The 22,474-nt window shown below is 42.2% G+C and overlaps 1 protein-coding gene and 1 long non-coding RNA gene across 2 annotated transcripts; one reads left to right on the top strand and one right to left on the bottom strand.

Moving 5' to 3' along the window:
- Positions 1 to 528: 528 nt before the first annotated feature.
- Positions 529 to 15,878, bottom strand: NINJ1 (ninjurin 1). The gene is made up of 4 exons (XM_086846342.1): positions 15,677 to 15,878; positions 8,542 to 8,776; positions 3,007 to 3,168; positions 529 to 1,204 (listed from the first exon to the last, which is right to left on the bottom strand). The coding sequence occupies exons 1-3, from the start codon at positions 15,743 to 15,745 to the stop codon at positions 3,014 to 3,016; spliced, it is 459 nt and encodes a 152-aa protein (XP_086702468.1). The 5' UTR covers positions 15,746 to 15,878; the 3' UTR covers positions 529 to 1,204; positions 3,007 to 3,013.
- LOC111935260 (uncharacterized) lies at positions 7,011 to 21,641 on the top strand. Its single transcript, XR_002867649.2, has 3 exons — positions 7,011 to 7,738; positions 16,632 to 16,739; positions 20,214 to 21,641. It is a non-coding gene; the product is annotated as an uncharacterized LOC111935260 (long non-coding RNA).
- Positions 21,642 to 22,474: the final 833 nt, after the last annotated feature.

Here is a 22,474-nt window from a genome sequence, read left to right as displayed (position 1 = left end):
AGAGGGTATTTATATATATAGATATATATATAGATATATATATATATTTTTAAAAATAAAAATTTAAAAAGTTGTTTTACTTTTAGCCATAATCTCATAAAAGTAAAAAAAAATGCAGCAATCAATGATGGGAAGAGAGAGAGGAAACTAGAGAGGAAAACTCAGTTCATTTTGCCATTTGAACTGCTGCTGACAGGCACTTGGTAGCAGTTTAGCAGGTAAAGTCCACCCTGGATCCCCCAGTTTACCAGCTGAGCCTAGAAAAGGTGGCACTTTCTCTAACTGAGTTTCCAGAAATTTGATGTAAGAAAGAATCCTTTACAATGAGGGAGGTGACACAGGTGCCCAGAGAAGCTGTGGCTGTCCCTGGATCCCTGCAAGTGTCCAGGCTGGACAGGGCTTGGAGCAACCTGGGAAGTGGAGGATGTCCCTGCCATGGCAGGGGTGGAACGAGATGACCTTTAAAGGTCTCTTGAAACCAAACCACTCCATGACTGAAATAAAAACATATCATGCACAGAATAGCAGTTCATGGTACGAAACCATTAACAATTAGGTTCTTGTTATAACCTAATGAAGGACATGGGAATTTTAAGTGTGTCCAGAAGAAACAATACAAATGATTACCTGTGAAAGAAAAAAGAATGCTGTTTGTTTCTGTTTGTCTCATCTTTGCTTTAGCTAGAGTGGAAGAAAAGAAAAACAAGGCACAGCTACCTTTACACGCTGCAAAGGAAGAGCCCTGCTGGGCTACACAGCACATGGGCTTGCTGGCAAGCTGTGAAATAAAGGACCATGTCACCACACCAGAATCAAAGGCCTGACATTTCCTACCATGGTGGAAATGACAAATTGCCACAAAAACCAAAGCCATGTAAAAAGAAAAGTCTTGTGAATTGCTGCAAGATGATATTTCCTTGTTCTATGCGTTTACGTCGCTTCTCAAAAAAAAAATTAAGTTTCTTCAGAAATTGAAATGCTAGTATTCCAGAAAAACAGCGTCCTTGGGGCAAAATCAACCTTTTCTTAGGTGCCAAACAGTTTAAATATTAACACATGGGAAAATTTCAGGTATGCAAGTGTGTTGGAAGCCTGAGAAAGCTGCTTGGTGTGTCCAGCTTCTTCAAATCATTTTTTCCTTCCCACTGTGACCGGTGTAGCTGGCTCAAGTGCAAATGGCATCTACAGTGAATGCTCCAGGTCTCTGAAACACAAAGATATTGCTATTTTAGTGATACAGGAACTGACACATTTGCTTTAAAGGGGGAATTAAATTTTCTGTGGAAAAGGGTGCATAATAGTAAAGGTGAAGCCAGAAAATGGTGGCAACCCACTTCTCTCAGGGTTTTGAGGAGACTTGTGGCAACAGACTAAAAGCCACTTATTTTTCAATTTACATTTAGATGACCGGATGTTTTTAGCAAGGGCAATGGGTACAAATGAGCAAACAACAGCTGTAATGTTCTAAAGAAATACAGAACTTTCACATTTAACAAGTCTGCAGCAAAAAACAGGACACCACATTTGGCTGTTTAATTAGGAAACTGAGTGTGTGACAGCATGGAGGCAGGAGCCCACAGCTGCTGGCTCTGTTCTGAGCTTCCTTATGCCTGTTTCAGATCCTTGCCTCTGCCCCTGTCCCTGGCATTGTGTATGTTTCCTCCTGTGAAAGCAGCTAAAATTCCAGTAATCCTTCAAGCAGCTCTTTTGGCTTTGCCAGTGCAATTTTGGGGTTTGTGCTTCAGTATTGCTTTAATGTGTACTGCTGAAGTCAACTTTCTACCTGTGTTTCTGATAATACCTCAGATAACCTAGGTGCTCTTTGCTGTTAAAATTCAATATTTATTAGTCTGTTTGTAGCGACTATAGCCAGAAAATATAATAAAACTATCTTGTTTCACTGCCTGTGAATTTCACAGGTTTTGGTTAAAGCAGAAAATTTCACCCACACCCTGAGATAAATTAATGTAGTTCTTCATCTTCCTAGTAATTTTCTGCATGGCTTCCTCCCATACTGTTTCAACTGATGATAAATTTTGGTTTGATTCCCATTCTTGTTACACCACTCATCTACAGATTAATGGTTTAAAGGCCTTGTATCTTCTTTTTCATGGAGAAAGGGTTTCCTGTAGAAGTTTGCACAAAGCAGTAACATTACATGCATGGGCTGAGTGCACCACAGCCTGTCAGCCCAGTCATTCCTTCCTCAGCAGGTCTCTGACCCTGGGCTGAGACCCAGGAGCCCAAGAGCCAGAGCAATGTTGGCACACACAGACTTAGCAGTGCTATTTTAAAGGCAGATGTTGACCATGGTGCCTCTTGTGTTACAAGCCTACAATTTAGGTTTATCTCCTCCCAAACTGCTCATCATAGCTATGATGCTGGGAAGACACCCAGTTTGATCCCCACAATTCCTTTATTTGTTCTTCTGTGTAAGTAAAGAGCAAAGTTGAAAGTGCAGGTAGAGCAATAACATTGTCCTAAATAACCACATGTGAAGTGACAGCACTCATCTTTGAGTGTCCCCCAGAGCAAAGCCCTGTCCCGTGGAGGACAGAGGAGCCAGCACAGGAACTGAGAGGCTCCAGCATGTGCAGTGATACATATCAGATTTAACAGCCTTAGCTACTTGGAAACAGATTGTCTTCAGTGTTAAATAACAGACTGGATGCAAACTTTCCTTAAAAAAAGGAGAGGCATTTGGAAAAAGCAGAACAACATGATTTCCCTTATTGTCTCAGTCAGCAGTAAGGAAAAGGAGTGGCTAGGCCAGGACAACCCTTACACTTCCTATGGGCGATACATGTGCTTGCCATCAACTTTTGAACTCCAAATTCACAAACACACTGTAATAACTTACCCAGCAGCTTCTGCTTTTGCACTAATGGGAAATGAACTCAGGTATTTACAAGAACTTGCAGAGTACAGATCAGCCTGTGGCTGTTTCTGAAGTGCATCCCTGGGTGCCTTGCCCCAATACCTCATGCTGCAGGAGACCACACTCACCTGCTCCTCACTGTCTTGATGCTGACTCTGCAACTGGTTTCTGTACTCCAAAGGCAGTGATAAAAATATTCACAACTACTATAATGAATACCAGTCCAGTTGCAAGGTTGTTGAGGAAATTCAACTTTCCGTGTTTTGCAGGGTTGTTAAGGTCATATTTTACTTCAAAGAGAAAGGAGAAAAAAAAAATGTTTAATGATATGTGTATTTCAAAATCCAGAATAAAAGGTTTCATGCTGCTGTAGTTAAAGAATTTATCTTATGCTAAGCTATTTGGATAAGTCATTTAAAAGGGAAGTCAGATTCTGCAGTGTCAGTGAAAGTGCTAAGGGGAAGGTCTGTAACCACAAGGAGCCTATTAGCTTTCAGTAATTAGCATCTAATCTCTGTGGAGACACATGGGAAGTCATGAATGCACTACCATCCCTAGAAATCTTTTGAGTTCTTGATGTTTTGGAGCCTACCTGTGCTGCAGACTTGCAGCATTTAAATGTCTTTAAAGTCTTGAATACATGACTGAAACCTGATGAAACTTCATGATGAACTTGATGAAGCTTCATGAAACCTGAAGCCCTGAGAGGATGAAGTTAAATATCCTAGCTAAAATGCTGCAGATCTCATTACCAGTGCTGGATTTTTTTTCTGGTACATGGATATTACTGGTACCCTTCCCCAGCTTGTACTCCTCATACTCCCTGCTTTTTCCCTGATTCTGTTTTTAGAAAGCAAGGACACTCTATCTGTTAAACAGAGGGAGCTGTCAGAGCAGCGTAGCTGAACTCCTTTCTACAGAGACCATCCACTGTGTAAACATTTTCCTTTGCTTCTTGCAGCTGCTTTTTGGTTGAACTGCTAAAGGGAGTGAGGGAGGCTCACACAAGGGAGATAGCATTAATGTAGTGAAAGCTTTGATTCCAGGCTCGTGATAGCACACAAATTAGTTACACTGGGCTGATAATAGGTTTGGTTGAAGACAGTGAGAAGTCTAGGGCACTTGCCTGGCATCATAGAATCATTATGGCTGGAAAAGACCTCCAAGATCATCAGGTCCAACTTTGACCAAACACCCACTGAACCACCATGTGAAAACCCGAGTTTGCTGTCTGTGTTCTCTGGCAGTAAGGGCCCTGGAGCTCAGACTGTTGGCTGCATTCTTTTGATGCTGGTGGACCGAGTGCTGATGAATTCTGGAACATGTTTTGACAACGGTATTGTCTATTAAGACTCCAAGTTCTCAAGAGCATAGATCACTGGAGCATGTGTCTGCATGTGCACAACACGTGAGAAAAAGTTTATACCAGACAAGTTTTTATAGTAACATAAAACCTAGAGCTCCTTCTGATAGGCACATCCATAGACATAACAGCTTATGACTCTACCACACAAAATAAATCTTGTTATCTGCTTGTACCATCATCATCCTGTTCCATACTGCAGAATTGAACCACTGAACCAATAGCCTTTGTTGTTGAAGCAGCTGAGTGGTCACAAACACACTTGTGATACTGAAGTGCTAACAGCCAGGTTCACCTGGGGTCCCTAATAACACTGATTTTGGTTTCAAGGAATTCTGGGTGCCTGTTCAAATCCTGTCTGCTAAAGCAGTGTAGTCAAACATCACAGGCCAGGCAAAGCAGTGAAGAACAGTGTGGGGAAACTGCCCTGAGAAGCTACTGCACACCTGTGCAGACATGAAATAATTCATGTTCGGTAGTACTTCAACCTTAAAATAAGTTAATACATCTGTAAATCATCTGGAGGCATGTGGATGCTCACACCCCAATAGAACCTGGAAGGACTCTGGTACCACCATGTGAATGTAGAATAAACGAAATGGAATCATTAGTTTTGAAACATGAAATAAGAGCATTTGAGATAGTTGGAATAAAATGGAAAGGCAATAATGGCCTGACCTGTTATATGAGTTAAAAGCAACCATGCTGAAAGGCAAACTGACACTTTCAGAGCTGTCCCTTTGTCTAAAGGAGGGTCAGAGAAGACAAGTAATACTTGTCAGTTTAGGAAGAGCTCTAAATTTTGAAGTAGAATTGCAGTAATCCTGTCTTTGTAATTACTGCACTTAAGATGAGGGTGTATGTGAAAAATGTTCTTAAGAACAGTTATTCTTTCAGTATTTTATTATAGTAGATTACTATGATTTCATGCCACTGAAACTATTTCAAGACTTTCTTTGCTTTTCTTCCAAAAAGTTAAAGGCATCAAATCACTTCCAAGGACAAGTTTGCTGAACATTACTCCCATTGTATTCATGAAAGGCTCTTAAGGAGGAAAAAGCTTTTAATACCTACTAGAAACTGTGAGAACTGGTAGCTCCCAGGATAAAGCCCTGACTCAAGGAAAGAAACTGGATGGTGGCACAGACTTCTGTTTGGCCGTGTGAGAGCTTAAAGAGACAGAATTTCATGGCTGGACAGAAGCAAACTATTCCTGCAAGCCAAAACTATAAAATATACATTGTGAAAAACAAGTTCTTGGTCTGATGCCTGTATCTTCATACCTCCATCTCTTATTTCCTGTCTTCTTTCTGTCCTTGACCTCAGCAGGACAACACTGCTCCAAGAGTGCACCACCATAAACCAAGGGCTCTGTTACCCTCAATGTGACAAAGATAAAATTGAGAGCAATTTAAACCATTTCAGCAGTGCCTTGCAGAAACAAGCATTAAAAAGCAGTATCTCAGAATATACTGAGAAATTATTGCCCCACAGAAAGACAGGGAGCTTGTTTACAGCCTCAAACTCTGCTCAAACGATCAGGGAGATGCCTTCAACTGAGGAACATAAAAGTATTTTGCTGATTTTTCCATTACTCGCTTTCCACACCTCCCAGCATCAACAGGTTGTTTTTTTTCCAGTCCCCTTCTGGAATCTCCTCTGAGCCAAGACCTGGATTCAGCTCTTGCACCAACTCTAATAAATGCAGAGACAGCTGAATTCCATCTCTTTTGTAAGGAAGAAAAAAGCCACATCAACTGTGAATATTACAGGCCATGTGTATCCTGGCTCCCTAGGAACTTTCTTCTTGAACAGAACATTGTTTTTTCAGCTTGATAACAGAGCAGAACACTGAAAGATTGGCAGGGATGCCAAAGGTGGCATCCATAACTCAATAAATGCCATGTGTGAACTCTGCCTTTTCATTTATATTAGGCCCAAGGCCAGTTATCTAGCTCCCACTAAGGTAAAGGGTATGATTTGAAAAATGTTATGAAAATAAATGAACCCATATCACTAGCAGAAATGATCCACAGCTGTTTCCTACCAGTGGTGGTGTCATTTATTCCTGGTGGGCAATGGTAGATGCAATTTGATTGCAACACAGCCAAGCTAAAGACAACATGCCACACCAACATGACAAGGGACATTTTAACTTTCACTTCCCCTTCAGAGTTCCACATTCACAATATTTTCTTCTATCACTGATATGGAAGAAATACATTTCAGTCATAAGATTAAGTAACAGGTCTTGCCAAAAACATTATTATGAAACAGGATAGACGGCATTATCTTATCTGGCCTACTGATGTTTCTTTTAAAACATTTCATAATTTTCCTTCTTCCTCAGGCTTTCTTGGGAAAGATATTCATAGTATGGGCAAATGAGTAGGAGGAAGTTGATAAAAATTGAAAATTTCACATAAAGTTGCCCTTCCTCTGTTGGGGTATTTCTATGGTTTCAAGAGAAAATCTGTATTTTTGGATATTAGGAAAAAATTCTTCACTGTGTTGATTTTGCATTGGTTGACATTTAGTGAGGAGAGAGGCCACCCACAGAAATGATTTTTCTGAGGGAAGCTGCTAAGAGCTTTCTCTGTGCCTAGAAAAAACCAATAGCTGGCTAGCTCTGACAATTGACAACCTATCAAACCATTTAGAAGTGGGTCCACCTCTGTGAATTGTGCATTTTAAGGACAGGCAAGCCCAGGAAAGCTCTCGTTTCTGGCTGTGAGGAGGTGACGGTGCTGGCGGGGCCTGGCGGGGCCTGGCGGGGCCGGGCCCCTGCGGCTCCGGGCAGGGGATGGAGGCCGCGGGGTCCCGGCCGAGGCTGGGCCGGGTCACGGCTGCTGATATCTGACACCGAGCCCTGTCCCTGCCTTCAGCCCGCAGCGAGCCGGGCTCTGCTGGGCCCCGGGAGCGGCTCTGCCGCGGCCCGCAAGGCCACAGAGGCTGCCGGGCACAGGAGGGGCCAGCACGGCCTGAAATCCATCACAGTGACCGCTTCGGCCACTGTCTGGGACCGTCTGCAGGACCAGACAAGATATGAAGCCTTTCACTACACAGATGAGACCTTGATCCTCTCTCCAGGGACAGAAAAGGACAGAATGATGAGACGTAGAAAGACAGCATGAAGACACCAAGGTCAGTAAAGGAGTCAAGTCCCAAATGTAAGGAGAATGAGAAGATGCCCTAATAATGGGGCTGAAAGTTGTTTTGGCAAGGCCATGGAGATGGACTATGATGTACTAAAATATCCCCTTTAATTCATGAGAAAGTATGGGGGGATGGAGTGTTCAAACTGTAGACTTCAGCAGAGGCATCCAAAATTAAGCAAAGCAGATGTTGAAGGAGCTGTGATCCCATGAGAAGCTTGAACAGAGAGAGATGAGAGTGATGAAGACCCTTTGCTCCCAGGGAGAGAAGAAGAAAACCTCTGTTCCCAGAGATGAAGAAGATCATAGAGATAGATGAGGAGAACCTTTGCCTTTGAACAGGTATTATGGAGTATTATTAAAATAATACCCTGTAAGTTACATGGCCCATTAACCCAGCTGTGAGAAGGCTGTGAAAATGGGAGGAGATTCACAATTGCAGATTTTTCCTAGGCAGCTGCTATTCATAGAAATGAAAAGCCACGAGAGAACTGTTTCTTGTGGAGAAGTCTCCATGGCATGGTGAAAGAAAACTCCTCTCCCTGTAAGAACTGATGAAAGACTACTGTAGAAGTAGTAACTAATCTTAAATCCCAGCTTTTTTCTCTATGCTTTCAGCTGGGAAAGAAGTTGGGCAGGGGGAAGGGAAGTGTTCTGAAGGTTTTATTCTGTTTCTTATTATTCTTTTAGTTCTGTTAATAAGCTTCATACCTTTTAAGTTTTAAGCCTGTTTTGCCCTTCTCCTAATCCGTATCTCACAGCAAGAAATAAGTAAGTGCACTGGTGATTTTAGCCAGCGCTAAACCCACCACATTATTCGGTGCATTGGCCAGGAAACTCAAACTGGAGAATCTAAACCACTACAGTTGTCAAGCCCAGGGAAGTGGTTGAGTCACCACCCCTGGAGATATTTAAAAGATGTGCAAATGTTTGTGTACATGGCTTAGTACTGAACATGTGCTGGGTTAATTTTTAGATTAGATGATCTTAGAGGTCATTTCCAACCTAAATGATTATATGATTCTAACCTGAATCAGTTCTGAGGCAAAGTCTTTTTAAAAGCAAAGAGTGTGTTTATTTACCATCTTACAGACTCTGTCCTGTAAGAAAAATACAAGTCAGTGGATCTTGCTGTTGCCACCTACCAAGGAATATCAGGAGCACTCCCACCATAACTTGCAGGGTGAGCGACAGGCTGATGAGAATGATCAGTGGGATGTAGAAGGAGAAGGAGGGTCCTTGTTCCATGACAGCTTTGAGCTGGGAGGCGTTGGCCATCAGCAGGGCGATGTCCAGCATGCTCTCAGCTGCACTCTTCTTGTTGGCATAGTGGTTGATGTTGATGGGTCTGTTCCTTTGGAACCACTGCCATGTTCTGCGCTGGAGCCAGCAGAGGAAAAGGGTTATTCACATCTCTTAATTGAGTGAGACATCACTTGGCCCATCCAATGATTCCTGTGATCATATGGGCAGATCCACAGCAGCACTGAGATTTTCTGTGCAGCTTTCCCACTGTTACCCCATCCTCCAGAAGGAGAGCAGAAAACAGTGCCTGCCTCTACTGCCCTTTGGCACGTTTTCCAGCTTGCCCTATAGGATCAGTTTAAACAGTCAGCATGCTTCTACTCTGGGAAAAGGAGAGACTGGAAAGGATGAAAAGTTTGCACTGAGAAAATGTTGGGAGGAAAAAAACACTGACACAATCCAGCAAACAACAGGTTGTTGTGATTAATTTACTCCTGAAGGCACACTTAAAAATACTTATAAAATACTTATATTACTTATATACTTATAAAATTCACTTTCTCTCATCATACATACAGAAAGTTCCTTCATTACTTGTGAGTTTTATTTTAAGGACTGATGTGAAGTCACTGTGTGAGCTCTGCTTACTCTCCTTTCCTTGCTTCTCCTTCCTCTGACATACCACTGTCCAGGGCCATCCATATACCCATACACAGATGTTTTTACATTTAACTATCATATGATCTGTTGTTGCCAAGAATCTTCCCCATTTTCACATCAGCTGGTTTTGGTTTGGGGTTGTTTTTTGTTTGTTTGGGTTTTTTTAATTGCTCTGCAAACAGGAAAATTAAAAACCATCTGCAGGGCAAACCTGGGGCTAGTTAATCCAATGGGATGAATATATGAGTGCTTCCTGATGATGATCCATGTGACCTGACTTGGAATTTGACTGCTTGTCTCCCAGAGGTGCCTATTTCTCCATGGATTAGATGCAACTTAGGGTAACAAGGTTAGACTTAGCTGCCCAACTCCATGACAAACAAAGTCGTGGTTGTATCCTCCTGTCTCTGAACAGCTTAGGAATTTCATTTCTGCTGCTCTCACTTCTAGATTTCAAAAATAATAGACAAATATATGAAAAGTAAGCTTATTCTAGCTGATTTCTTTAAATATACTTCTTAGAGACTTTTTTACTGCCCAAATGTGTTCCTGCTTGCCAGAAAATCCTGTGAAAGAAGTCTGGCTTTGCAGGTTAGTTCAAATGCAGAAGACACACTCTAATTACTCTCTTTCAGCAGCACTAAACATGATCAACTCCAAGGCCACTTGCCACAGTCCAGACCTAAAAGTCTCCTCTTAATTAGGGTAGATATTCATGTATGTATTGCCAATTTTTCCAGGGCATTTAAACACCAAACTTGACCTATTTTCACCAGACATCTTGTCATCCATCACAAGCCTAAATATTTGACTAAGTGTAATTTGTCATAGGGCAGCAGCAAATATCAGAGCTTTTTCTCAGCCTGTGATCTTGCCTTCACCAGGAAAAATTACCTGTAATCATGAAAACCCCAAAAACATTCACTTGCTGCCTCCTGACTGATGCTGAAAAACCATAAAACAAAATAAAAACAAACAAAAAAGCAAATTAGCCTTGTTTTCTGGGAGCAAGCTGAAGACCACTGCCAGAGGTACTGAAGCTGATGCAGTCAGTACTACATGGGTACTTTTTTAGATCAGACCATGTGTTACACAGCAATATATAGACTGCAATGAAAGAAGAGATGTTGCCTTAACCTCAGGAGAGTGACAACCTGTACAACAGAAATTATAGCAGAACTTGGTTATGTGGCTTTGTGGCTTCAGGGAGATTCCAGGCATGCAGCAACATGTGCAGCCCACAGCACCAAACAACACTTAACTGTGCTGTGATCACCCACAGGGCACAGAGAGGGCCAGGGCAATGTTTGCAGATTTTCTAGAATGCAGGTAAAGGAAGGCTTTTCCTGCAGGTATCACTTGGTAAAAGAGCAGTATGCCTTGCATGTGACCTGCTTCAGTCTCAGTGCAACCAAAACACCTCCTCACACACATTCAACATTCAAATTCCTTGGTAAAGACAAGCTAAGCCCTTGGTTTGTGTCTCCAGAGGAGTCTGAGCGAAGCCAGCAAGTGGGCTCACACGTGTGTAAGAACCAGGTGCAGCTGGGACTGCATTCCCTGCAGTGTTCCCTGCATGCCTTCAGGCCCCCAGTGCTGCAAAGCTTCAGCCTCTCAGCAAAAGACCTGCCCTGCTGCTCTATGCACAGTTAGACAAAGGAGGGAAATGAAAAGCCTCTTGCTCCGTCTGTGACTGGAAGAATCCCGTGGCAGAGCTGATTTTCAGTGACAAGGTGCTGTCCTCACAGGCAGTACCCCTCTGGGTCTCCTCCCAGAAGCAGGGGCTGTTTGCTTGCCCAGAGTACTGAACTCTGCAAGGATAAAGCTACAATGCCATGTCATAAAGTGGCACATTTTTGGTTCTCCAAGACAGAACCTTCACTCTAAGATGGCATGGTACTTGTTCTCAGTCTCCCTGTGTTAGTACAGACACAGCCCCTGCTTGCTTTGCTCCCCATTTCAATGGTTCACCCAGAAGAACTGAGTCCCTTTGAAATACAGAAGGTTATTATTGGTTACATTTATCAAAAAGCAGATACAAGTGTCTCTGCAGCAAATGTCCTCAGGTGCTGAGTTTCATGAATCACAGCTAAGCCGGACCTGGTGATTCAACAGGAAGGAAACAGCACTGAAAATGGAAATACATGAAAACAATAAATTATCCTTGCTAAATACAAATAAATACTGTAAATTGTTATAGTAAGGATTACAGCAGTTTTCTTTCTATTTGAGGTTAGTTATTAATGCAATTTTATGGGCCAACAACCTTGATTCAAAATAAGAATGGACCAGAATGACCTCTGGGTCTGTGGTGCCATAGAGAAGCTTCCTGAACATCTCGTGCTTAGGAGTAAGTCTGAATTATAAAACAATGGAAGCTTACCACATAATAAGGAAGCTGTGCAAAACTAAAGCTGAGCCATACTGAACTTAGTGAGGCTGCTCTTTACTGTGTTCTGCAATATTCTTCCCAATCAGAACTGTTAAAAAGATGCTAAAAAGCAATTTTGTTTAAGAAGTAATTTACTATGGTTTTGAAGTACTAATCTTTCAGAAAAATATATGGCTAATTTTTCCAGATCTTTCAGGGGAAATTTCATGTTTCAAAAAAATTCCAGTTAAAAAGAGATGGATCAGACATAAAAGAATAATACAAGACAAAAATAGAACACCATTTCAGAACTTTTCTTTTTTTCTAGGATCAAACCTACAGTTACAGGATTGAACTAGCAACTTTACACTAATATTGAATAATTCTCATAGTTGTAGAATTTCTGTCCACATCTCCATCACCTACACAGTGAAATTGCAAAGGGCCACTCTGAAGTCAGACTTTCCCTCCATCTCAGAAATCTTGCTGATCTAAAAACAAACAGGTAAAATATTCTACAAAGAAAAATATATTCTTCCAACAAAAATATTTGAAGCTGTATCAGTCATGTAATGGATGATTACAGAATCAGATGACATGATTACAGAATAGGCTGAGTTGGAAGGGACCCACAGGGATCATCCAGTCCAGCCTCTGCCCAGACCTCCCGACAGCCCCACCCTGGGCATCCCTGGCAGTGCTGTCCGAGCTCTCCTGGAGCTCTGGCAGCCTCAGGCTGTGCCCATTCCCTGGGGAGCCTGGGCAGTGCCAGCACCCTCTGGGGCAGAGCCTTTCCCTGAGATCCACCCCATCCCTCCCTGACACAACTTCAGGCCATTCCCTCAGGTCCTGTCACTGCTCACCACAAAAAGACATTAGTGCCCCTCCTCTGCCCCTCACAAGGAAGTTGTTGAGCCCAGAGTCTCCCCTCAACCTCCTCTTCTCCAGCTGAACAGACCAAGGCTTCCCCTCCAGGCCCTTCACCATCCTCGTGGCCTCCTTATTTCTAATTAATCCTTTGTTCTTCCTCCTCAGAAGATATTCTGTGGTTTTTCCTTCAAAAAAACATTAGATCACTTGCTCAGCTTAGCACTGACTCAAGAGAGAAAAACCCCTACCCCTGGCTCTGGAATGAATCATCAGTTTCTTTTCCCATGGAAATTCCATTTTGAAGAGAAGGGGAGATGTTCACCCAAGTACCAACCCAGTGTAGCAATAACTAGTTCATGAGAACTCTGCAATTACATCTTGACATGCTGTGGTTCAGGCAAATACAAAAAAAAAGAAAAGAAAAAAAGGGAAAAAGCATGCTTTTGTACTTCACAGACATCATAATTTTCTAGCAGCTTCAAAACCTTAAGAAGAATCTTAAGCTTCTGCTTAAGAAGAATCACTTTTTTTACAAACAGAAAATGCAAGTATGACTACATTAAGAAAAAAACTGGCAATCATGTTGAACTCCTGAGAGCTAAAGAAGTTAATATTAAAAAAGGAAAAAGTACAGCCTGCTAAGGGCCAAGCACTGTTTTCCTAAAGCTGTACTGGTTCCAGGATCCAGTTAGAATATTTCTACTCATGAAATTACCAGATAATTTAAATAACTAGCACACCTCATGGCTAACTTTGTGAAATGAAAGAGTAACGTAAACTTGTTCACATAGATATTAAAGTTTGCTCCTGTATAATTTTTTCAGCCTTGCATTATTACTACTCTTTCCAGTCATTTGGTCTTACAATACTATTTCTCACAACTGGGCTGTGGACTGCCTATTTTGTGTGGTTAACACACAGTTTGTTTACTCTAGCTACTTAAAAAACATGCAAGCAAAACCTTATCACCAATAGTATCAATATTTGAAGGATACTGAGTACTCCAAATTCAGTTTGATATGAGTAATGAGAACATACCATTTCAGGCTATATGCAGCAAATTTCAAGTTTGTACAGGCTGGTTACTTCCAGTATGATGCCAAGAAACTGCCATGTTTCAAATTACTTTTATGCTCCAAATTACTTCTGAATATACAGACTTCAACACATTTTTAGGAATAACAAGATTAAAGCTGTTTATTTCTACTATCCAATTCTTGTTCAGCTTTTCCATAGACCTTCTTGTACTCCTTCATCCAGCACATCCTGTTATCTTGGAAACACTAAACTAGATTTTTACAACACAGCGGATGGAAAGTGTTTCAATATGGACCGTGAACAAGGAAAGCAGCTAGATGGATGGAAAAACAGTTACAATCTGTATTTGTGTGAACAAATCCTTTGAAGAAGAGATGAGATACTTTCTCCAGATGCAATTATACACATTAGTCAGTGAGGTGTGCCACGCCAGCCCAAGCCTAGAAGCAAGGAATCTTTTGCTTCTAAAAACCTGACAGCTGCTAAAAAATGTATTCAAATTAATGCTGAATTAATCAAACACATCAAACCACTGTGTGACCACTTGTTCAGAACTACCAAAAGCTTAACTGGTTTTTTTTTAAATTTGTATGCTTTGATACCTTTGAAGGTAACAACTACACCTGCATTTCATGTCAGCTCTTCTGTATGAGAAGGCAGTTTTGAGGAGAGCCCAGATGCTGGGAGAGGCAGGAAGGAAACCAGGGTAGCCCATGTTCTGATGCCTGTGAGCATTCCTCAAAGCAGACACACTTTTGACTCCTATAAGAAGATTCAGGCAGCTGCAGATGGTCTCTCCAGGTTTAGGTGGCTGCTGAGCTGGGGTGCTGTTTGTGTGATTTGTGAACATTGGCAGATTTTTTAAGGTATCTTCTGTTCAGAGATGGGCTTTTGAAAAATCTGTCCCCATATGTTTTACCTTGCATATACTTTGTGTGAGAAAATTTAAAAAGTGTTTATGAAATTCACTGAAGTGTCACTGTGTACATTTAAAACAATGGAATAATATGTCTCACTGCTTATTCTTTATATGGCACTCACTGGGAACTTGAGTTTTGACGGGAAAGATGTAATAAAAGGAGAGTTGCTTGCAAGTGAAGATGAAGTGAAACGAAAGTTGCTGAAAAATTCTTGGAGCAGACCACATGGGGAAAAAAAACCCCATCAAGAGTACTTGTGATGCAATCACATAGACATGCTGAAAATGAGAGAACTGCTGAGAAGTCAGAGGTTTAGAGGAAACCACTCCAGACCACCAGTTTGACCTGCATATCCCAGCCTTGATTCACTTCAGGCAGGATTTCCAGGATTTATTAAAAATAGGTTTTTATTTTTCTCAGTTTGATATTCATGACTCCAAGGGTTTGTCAGGGAGGGAGGGATGGAGAAAGGACAGATGTGCTACACAATCAGTCCAGTCTGTCTGTAACCAGAATGTTTTACCAGTGACACAGAAGAGGGTTTAGTACAGAGGTTTCTCTGTGGCAAAGACTTAGGCTGGAGTAAGAGCTGCCTTTAGAGTTTAGTCCTTTCCGAAACAAGATAAAGGACACTCTTCTACCAGTCTGCTTTTTTCAGATAAGTGGCACGCTCTACAAACATCCTTTATACTTAAACAGAATACCAGATGAATACTTCCCAGTGAGGATGCCCAGTCATACTTTGACTACACGGAGTAGGAAAAAGCTGGGTATTCTTGGTTTATTTAGATTACTGCATGGAAAATAACCATTCAAGCTCTACCACTTCAGTAATTCCCCCTAGTTTTGTAATTGCTTGTTCTGGGTGGATGCAGAGCCCCGCAGGTGGAGAGGAGGGCCGTGCTGGCAGGTGCAGGAGCCGGGAGCTGCCGGGGATGCTCTGCCCGGCCACACGGACCCGCCAGCGGCCTCCCCACCCAGAACGGCGCGGAACGCGTGCAAGGCAGGTAAAAAGCCAGCAATAACCGAGCAGCACCGAGCACCCCGCGGAGTGCCCGTCCCGCCCGGCCCCGGGATGGACGCGACGGGCCGGACACAGCCCCGGCAGGGACGCGGCTGCCGGGTCCCCCCGCCCCGCCGGGCCTGGCCCTGCCCCGGCCCTGCCCCGGCCCTCACCCGCTCCTCCGCCGACTCCGCGCCCTCCGCCGTCCCGTTCAGCTCGTGGGTCTCGCTGCCGGAGTCCATGGCGGCTGCCCGGGTCCCCGCTGTCCCGGTCAGGGCCGGGGGAAAGTTTCCCCGCGGAGCAGCGGCTCCCGGAGCCAGCCCGGCCTGCCCTCACCGCGCCCCGGGGCCGCTCCACCGCCGGGGCAGCCTTCCCCCGCTCCTCCCCGCCTCCTTCCCCGCCTTTTCCCTCCTCGTTCCCCTCCTCCTTCTCCTCCTTCTCCTCCTCCTTCCCCTCCTCTCCCCGTCTCCCGCTCCCGCCGCGGGCCGAGCTTTGGCGCAGGCCGGGGCCCGGCGGAGCGGAGCCCTCAGCGGCCCCGGGCCCGAGCCCGGCCGGCCCGCACTGAGCCCCGGTTCCCAGTGTTGGCTGGAATCACATTGTGTGTTATTCCCTGTAGGGAATAATAATCACATTGTGTGTTATTCCATATGTAGGGAATAATAATCACATTGCATGTTACTCCCTATGTAGGGAATAATAATCACATTGTGTGTTATTCCCGATGTAGGGAATAATAATCACATTGTGTGTTATTCTATATGTAGGGAATAATAATCACATTGTGTGTTATTCCATATGTAGGGAATAATAATCACATTGCATGTTACTCCCTATGTAGGGAATAATAATCACATTGTGTGTTATTCTATATGTAGGGAATAATCACACTGTGTGTTACTCCCTATGTAGGAAACTGGTGATGGATGCAAATGGCTCATTTCAGAAATCTGTCTTGATAAAGCAGAAGACTAGAGTTCAATTGTTCAAAGAGCTCTCTGATCAGTGTTTTTAGGATTTCAGTATCATTATTCTTTTTTTTATTTTTTTTTTAATTTTTTTTTCCTTCTCATTGTCCTATTTATTTTTGTCTCCCTATGTTTATTTCCCCACCTGTACTGTGACAACCAGCACGTAGAAAACCAATCAACATACAGGTTTGGTGGTGATGGGACATCAGAGGAACACTCAGATGCATAGAAACAACTGCCAGCAAGAGCAGAAATGTAAAAAATAAATGTAAGTAATTTGGTTTTTTATGACCACATGTAATCTCTTAAAACCTGAACTGCTCATCTGCACCAGAAATGTTCCTGAGTGGATGCTAGTGCAGTGGGCTAGAAAATGCTGATTTGGATAGAGCAATAAAGTTTGTTGTTATAGTCTGTTTAAAATGGAAGAAACAGTGATGACAGCAAAGATGTATGTGGATAAACGACATTTTTTCTTAACAAGTCCAAGGCTTCAAAAGGTACATTGCTTTCCTTAATTTTTGGGTTTGTGGTAGCTAAACTCCAGTAATACAATCAGCTAGGCCAGCCTTTACCAGATATATTACCTGTTCATTTAACAGTCATTAAATATGCATGAACCATAATTGTTGCTGCATTTGGATCCCAGGACAACCTGGTCAGAACCCCCTCTGGTTGCAAGCATCCAGTGACATTTTCAGAGATACTGCTATATTTTTAATGACCCCTTTTTTATCTTCTGTACCTCCTTGCAAATGCATTTTGAGAACTTTGGCAGTTGTAAAGGTTTGATGTGCTCTAGTGAAATTATTCTGCCCTTAGTCCTAGAAATGAGATGTCTGCTCTTTGGACACGACAGTGACAGTGCTGAGTGATCCCTCCTGTGTGCAACTCCCTTTGTGCTGCACAATCGTGTGCCAAGGACACCTGGGAGTGAGACCTGTTCTTAATGCTGTGGGAAATGGGTGTCATTGCAGTGGAACTGGGAAACAGCTGAATTTGTGTTTGTGAGGCATACGGTCTGAAACAGTAGTTCTCTGTTGAAATTTGCATTTGTCAGCCCAGTACAATTTTTTTTTAACAGTAAAATTTCCTGTAATCCAGCCTTTGAGTTAGTTCTGTGGGTTGAATCTGAAAAAACAAATTTTTTGCTGCTTATGGAGAAGACCCTGTGCTCCCTCTGTGGAAATGGCCTCAGACTCCAGCTGTGGCCAGAGAAGCAGACTGGTGATGTGATCAGCCATGGAAGGAAACAACAAGACAACACTCTGTGGTGGGTGGGTCTTGTTTGTGTTATAAATGAAATTACAATTTTACAACTAGGTCTATTGAGTTAACAGCAATTTAATAACAAAAAAAAAAATACACAAAAATTTAATACAATTTAGTGAATTGAATACAAGAATAGAATTTAGTAAAAGAATACAATTCAGTGGCTTGAATAGGAATTTGGTATAAAAGGAATACAATTTAGTAAAAGAGTACAATTTCATGAATATATTCAGATATATATATATATAGATATATATAGATATGTGAATATAGTTTGCCAGTAATTGAGTATGATTAAAGCATAAGCAAAACTGACTGGAGTATGGAGAGGGCTTCTCACCCTCCTCACGTATGAAACAAAGCAATTCAAACTAAACTTACATACTGTATGCTTATAAATATTCATTAATGTTTCCAGTTAGTCTCCTCCTATTTCCAATGGAAATAGGAATTCTTTAATTTTACATCACTATTCTTCATGGCACATGAAGCACTTGTTGCTAGGGGGTCTCCAGTCTTCTTTTGGTGGTCTTTGGATGAAGGCTTACACTCATCCTCATTTTCCAGGATAACCTTATAGGTTGCAGTGTGCGTACTAAGCGTTGTGCTATGTAAATAAGCATTATATTCCATTAATTAGTCTTACATTTTATAATTTCAGGCCCTATGCTTAAAGCCGCTCCAGCTTTGTCCATCTCAAAGTCGATTTTGTCTTGGCACATTACTTACCTTAAACTACATCCTGTATCCTGTTTTTAACATGTAACATCTGTAAAGGGGTCCATCTGCCTTGTAACACTAAATCCTTTTATTGCTTTATAATAGCAACTTTTTAAATAGTTACAATTTAGTTAGCACGAATCATCTCTATTTATTACATTTGTGTGTCAATTACAAAAAGAGAGCCTGAAAGTGTTGTCACAGCAGTCTGAGTCAGGGGTTCTGGTAGGTGTTTGTCAGACCAGATACTGCAGGGGGCACAGACAATCCTTGGGACCACTGTCAGAACAGCCACTGAAATCTGGATGGGAATATTGAGAACAAAAAATTCCTCCACTGATCTGCATCTTTGCATCTTAGCTATGAAAGGAATTTCCAGTCTCTATTAGACTCTCAAGCTGTTAGCAATTATTAACCATTTTGTGGGTTTTTTCCCTCCAAATCACTGTGATGGTGATGTGACAGGCACAGAATGATCCTAAATGAGGAAACAATTAGAAAGGACAGCACTGCTGTGAAATGCTCCAGAATAACTCGAACTGCAGGGCTGCTTGGCAATCAATGGTTATGTCAGAGTCCTGCAAGTGACCTGAATGTTTTTATTTACTGTGAGCTTTCATGAGGAGCCACTGATCAAGGCAAGGGATAGTGCCCTTCCCTCCTAATCAGTAGGACCTGGAAAGACATTTTGGAACATTTTCCAGACATTCTGGAAAGACATCAGTGGAAGGTTCCCTGTCCATGGCAGGAGGGTGGTGACAAAATTATCTTTGTGGTACCTTACAACACAAAACATTCCATGATTCTGTGATTTTGGTTTTGCCTGCTCACAAGCAACTGGTATGGGCTTAATGCATGAAGCACATATGGAAATTTTCAGCCTGTGTTATTGGGAGGATCAGTTTCAGCAATTATGTGTGTCCATTCTGGATTTAAAATCTTGAAGCCAGTGATTAAATATGTTTTTGCTTAAGATGTGCTGCCTTGCTTGGCACACACATGTTTGGAACAGAATTTTTGAGAAAGAGAAGGTTTCCAGCAGGGCTGGCACAAGTGCCAGAAGTTTCCAGCACTTGTGCCAGAAGGAAATGAGTAAGCTCCTACCTAGAAATAAGCATCTATGCAAGGATTTTAGCATTAAAATTGGGGCATCTGGAGTTTGTGAAAATGCTCTGACCCAGGATATACAATTTACCAGAACTCTTTTGGATTAGTTTTTGATGCATTTGGAAGTGTAAGGCAGTGAATTTTCCCTGTAAAGAGCAGGAGCTGCTGCATGCAGTCACACACTGCTGTGCAGTGTGCTGTGTTGACAGCACATCAGCTGTACACTCAGATCAGCTCTCAGCTGCTCTGTTCTGCCTTGCACAAACAGCTGTTCCATAGTCTGCACTTCTGGGTGCTGTTGGGAGCAGCTGACGTGCCTGCAGGGCAGGTGTCAGCAAGGCTGGGCCTGGCAGGGCTGATTTTAGGGAGAGGAGGGACCCAAAGGCACTGGGCTCCTCTGGAAGGGAGGTGGCTGGGAGTGCTCACAGGTGTCTCATCTGAAAGTGAAGTACAAATCTGCAGCATGGCCACAAGTCATCTTCTCACAAGAGAATTGTGCCTGGGCCTGGCCTGGCAGTGTGATGTCTGGCTCCAAACCTCGTGTTCAGAGACAGCTGTGTGATACCCCAGCCTGGCCCTTTACACAAATTCTTGGCATTCCTCCCTGGAGAGTCTGATGATCTGTTTTGTACATATTTTTCAGGTGATGATGACAGTCTGCCTAGTTCACTAATTCTGGAGCACAATTCCTGAGGAGATCTGGCATTCCTGGCTTAAGCTTTGTATTTGTATTTGTGTTTGTATTTGTAATGCCTGCTTTGGGGTGTGCTTACACTGCTACACATTTCCTGCTTCCACACAATGCTATCTGAGAAAATTGCTACAGCCTTGTACTTAAAATAGGAAAGAAATGTCAGGAGTTTGGATAGAAGAGACTCAATAGGAGGAAATAAAGCTCCTATTTTTATCCTCTGTCTTAAAGACTTCATATATATGTTTATACTTTCTGGCTGAAATTGCATAGCTTAGCCTATTTCTGTATATTAATTTCTTCTTTCAAAAGTCCTAATAGAATCTCTGTGCCTTTTTTCAACCACAGCATATATATGTGTGTATATTTACACACTTGTGCAATTATAGGATGTGGTTTTTCTGCAAAATTTGTTATGGAAGTTGTAGAGCTGAAATGAAATGGCATATAAAGTTGTAAATTTGGCATGTTGAGACTGGTCTAAAAGTTCTGCTGGGCTAGAGCATTGTCTTTTATAAGACTGTGATGTGTGTTAATGATTTCTTTTAGCTGGTAATGTGTCTTGCTCATAAAATCACATTTATGTGTGCCTGAAGCTGTGTAACTTAGATGTTACAAAATACACAAACAAGATGGTGCTTAGGAGGTGGTAATGCTTTTTAGAGGATGTACTAGTAGTTCACTTCAGAGGTGCTGAATCTTCATCTAGGTAATGAATGAGATCAGGAATCTGGGAATTTACATTCCCAGACTGTGCTGTCACTGTTTCATTCTAGCCAACTTTCTTACTATCATTAATTCTTTTTTTAATGATTTTATTATATCAATTGGAGAATTATTTAAATAATAATTGCACATAGATATGTGCAATCTCTGAGGTTTCATGTTGACTTTTGAAAGGTGAAAGTAAACTTTTTTCATCAAATGTATAGGCAGTGATAGGTCAGAGATGACCCATTTGAAGTAATATATCCCAAACCTAGGAATTCAAAGAAAAATCAAACCTAATGTACTTTTCAGGCTTGTGCAGGGGTGCAGCAGTGGTCTAGAAGAGGGAGTGGAAGGAGGTTATCTGTAAACCAGAGTAAAGAATGCACCTGTTTAAAATGCCAGCTCTCAGTACAGGTGTGAATCTGAATTCTATGTCCCCACATAACTTGTCAGCAACCAGGCAAATAAGAGAAGAATCAAGCCCTAGAGCTACCATTGGCAAAGGGTGATTCAATGAAAAGACTAATCTAGTTAAATGAGAAGGCCTTTGTGTATGGAATTACTCCCAAATGTAGTTCAAAGAACAATGCATGCTATTGAAATGCATTTGAAAAAAAGGAAAAAAAAAGAGGAGAGGAAAAAAGGGAAATAAATGAGCTGTTCAAAGGGTTCTTTTGTATCAGACTAATGCTTTCAGGAGGAGTTCCCAGCTTCCAAGATGTATGAGGAGGGGAGGGAGAGATGAAGGAAGAAAAAGAGACAATTTCCCCACAAGGTAGAGCAGCAGCTCCACAAGTGACAGCAGTGCTGAGGCTCCCAAGAGCCCAAACATCTGCTGTGAAATGGTCCACAGGGAAGGCATGAAGAAAGCAGCCTTCATTTCCAAGATGCAGCCCCTCCCCATTTGTTGTGTCTTTGATTAATATTACTATCCTTAAAAAACCAATGAAACCAAAACAAAAACACCCCCCCCCAACAACAACAACAACAACAGCAAAACCCCACAAAAACAACCCCCCAAAACCCCCCAAAAAAACAACCAAACAAAAAAAAGCCCCAAAAAAGCCAGGTGATGTTTGCCAGGTGATGTTTGCCAGCAGTCCCAGTTTTGCAGCATCAGTCAAGGCTTTAGAGCTGCTGTACAGCAGTAGGATTGTGTTTGTGTGCAGGGCTGTAATGCCTGATCCCTTTTGGAGTTTTTGTGCTCTCTCAAGACTGAGTTCAGGTTCCACAGTGTGCAGTGGGATAAGTTTATGTGTCCAGAAATACTGCAAAATAGGCTTGTGAATGTGACTGATGTGTACAACGTGGGAGGCAACATGTCTGGAGTGTGCAAGCAGTGGGGCTGGCTTTGTTCTCTAGAAAGAGTTCCTAGTTAAAGCTGTTTTTTCCAGAATTTCTGGAAGTTTTTGCTAGATTCTCTGGATAATCCAGGTTGAAAGAAACATCAGGTCAGCTAGCCTAACATTTTGCTCAAGTAGGGTGAGCTGAGGTCAGACCAG

The sequence above is a fragment of the Cyanistes caeruleus genome, chromosome 11 (genome assembly GCF_971803275.1).
Source record: "Cyanistes caeruleus chromosome 11, bCyaCae1.hap1.1, whole genome shotgun sequence".
Taxonomy (NCBI): domain Eukaryota; kingdom Metazoa; phylum Chordata; class Aves; order Passeriformes; family Paridae; genus Cyanistes; species Cyanistes caeruleus.
The sequence above is the reverse complement of the archived record's forward strand: the minus strand, read 5'-3'. Positions and strand labels throughout refer to the sequence as shown.

Coding starts and splice junctions, on each gene's coding strand:
- NINJ1 (XM_086846342.1), bottom strand. CDS start 15,745: ATGGACTCCGGCAGCGAGACCCACGAGCTGAACGGGACGGCGGAGGGC. Junction 8,777..15,676: donor CGGAGTCGGCGGAGGAGCGG/GTGAGGGCCGGG, acceptor TGCTGGCTCCAG/CGCAGAACATGGCAGTGGTT. Junction 3,169..8,541: donor AGTGCTCCTGATATTCCTTG/GTAGGTGGCAAC, acceptor TTCTCTTTGAAG/TAAAATATGACCTTAACAAC.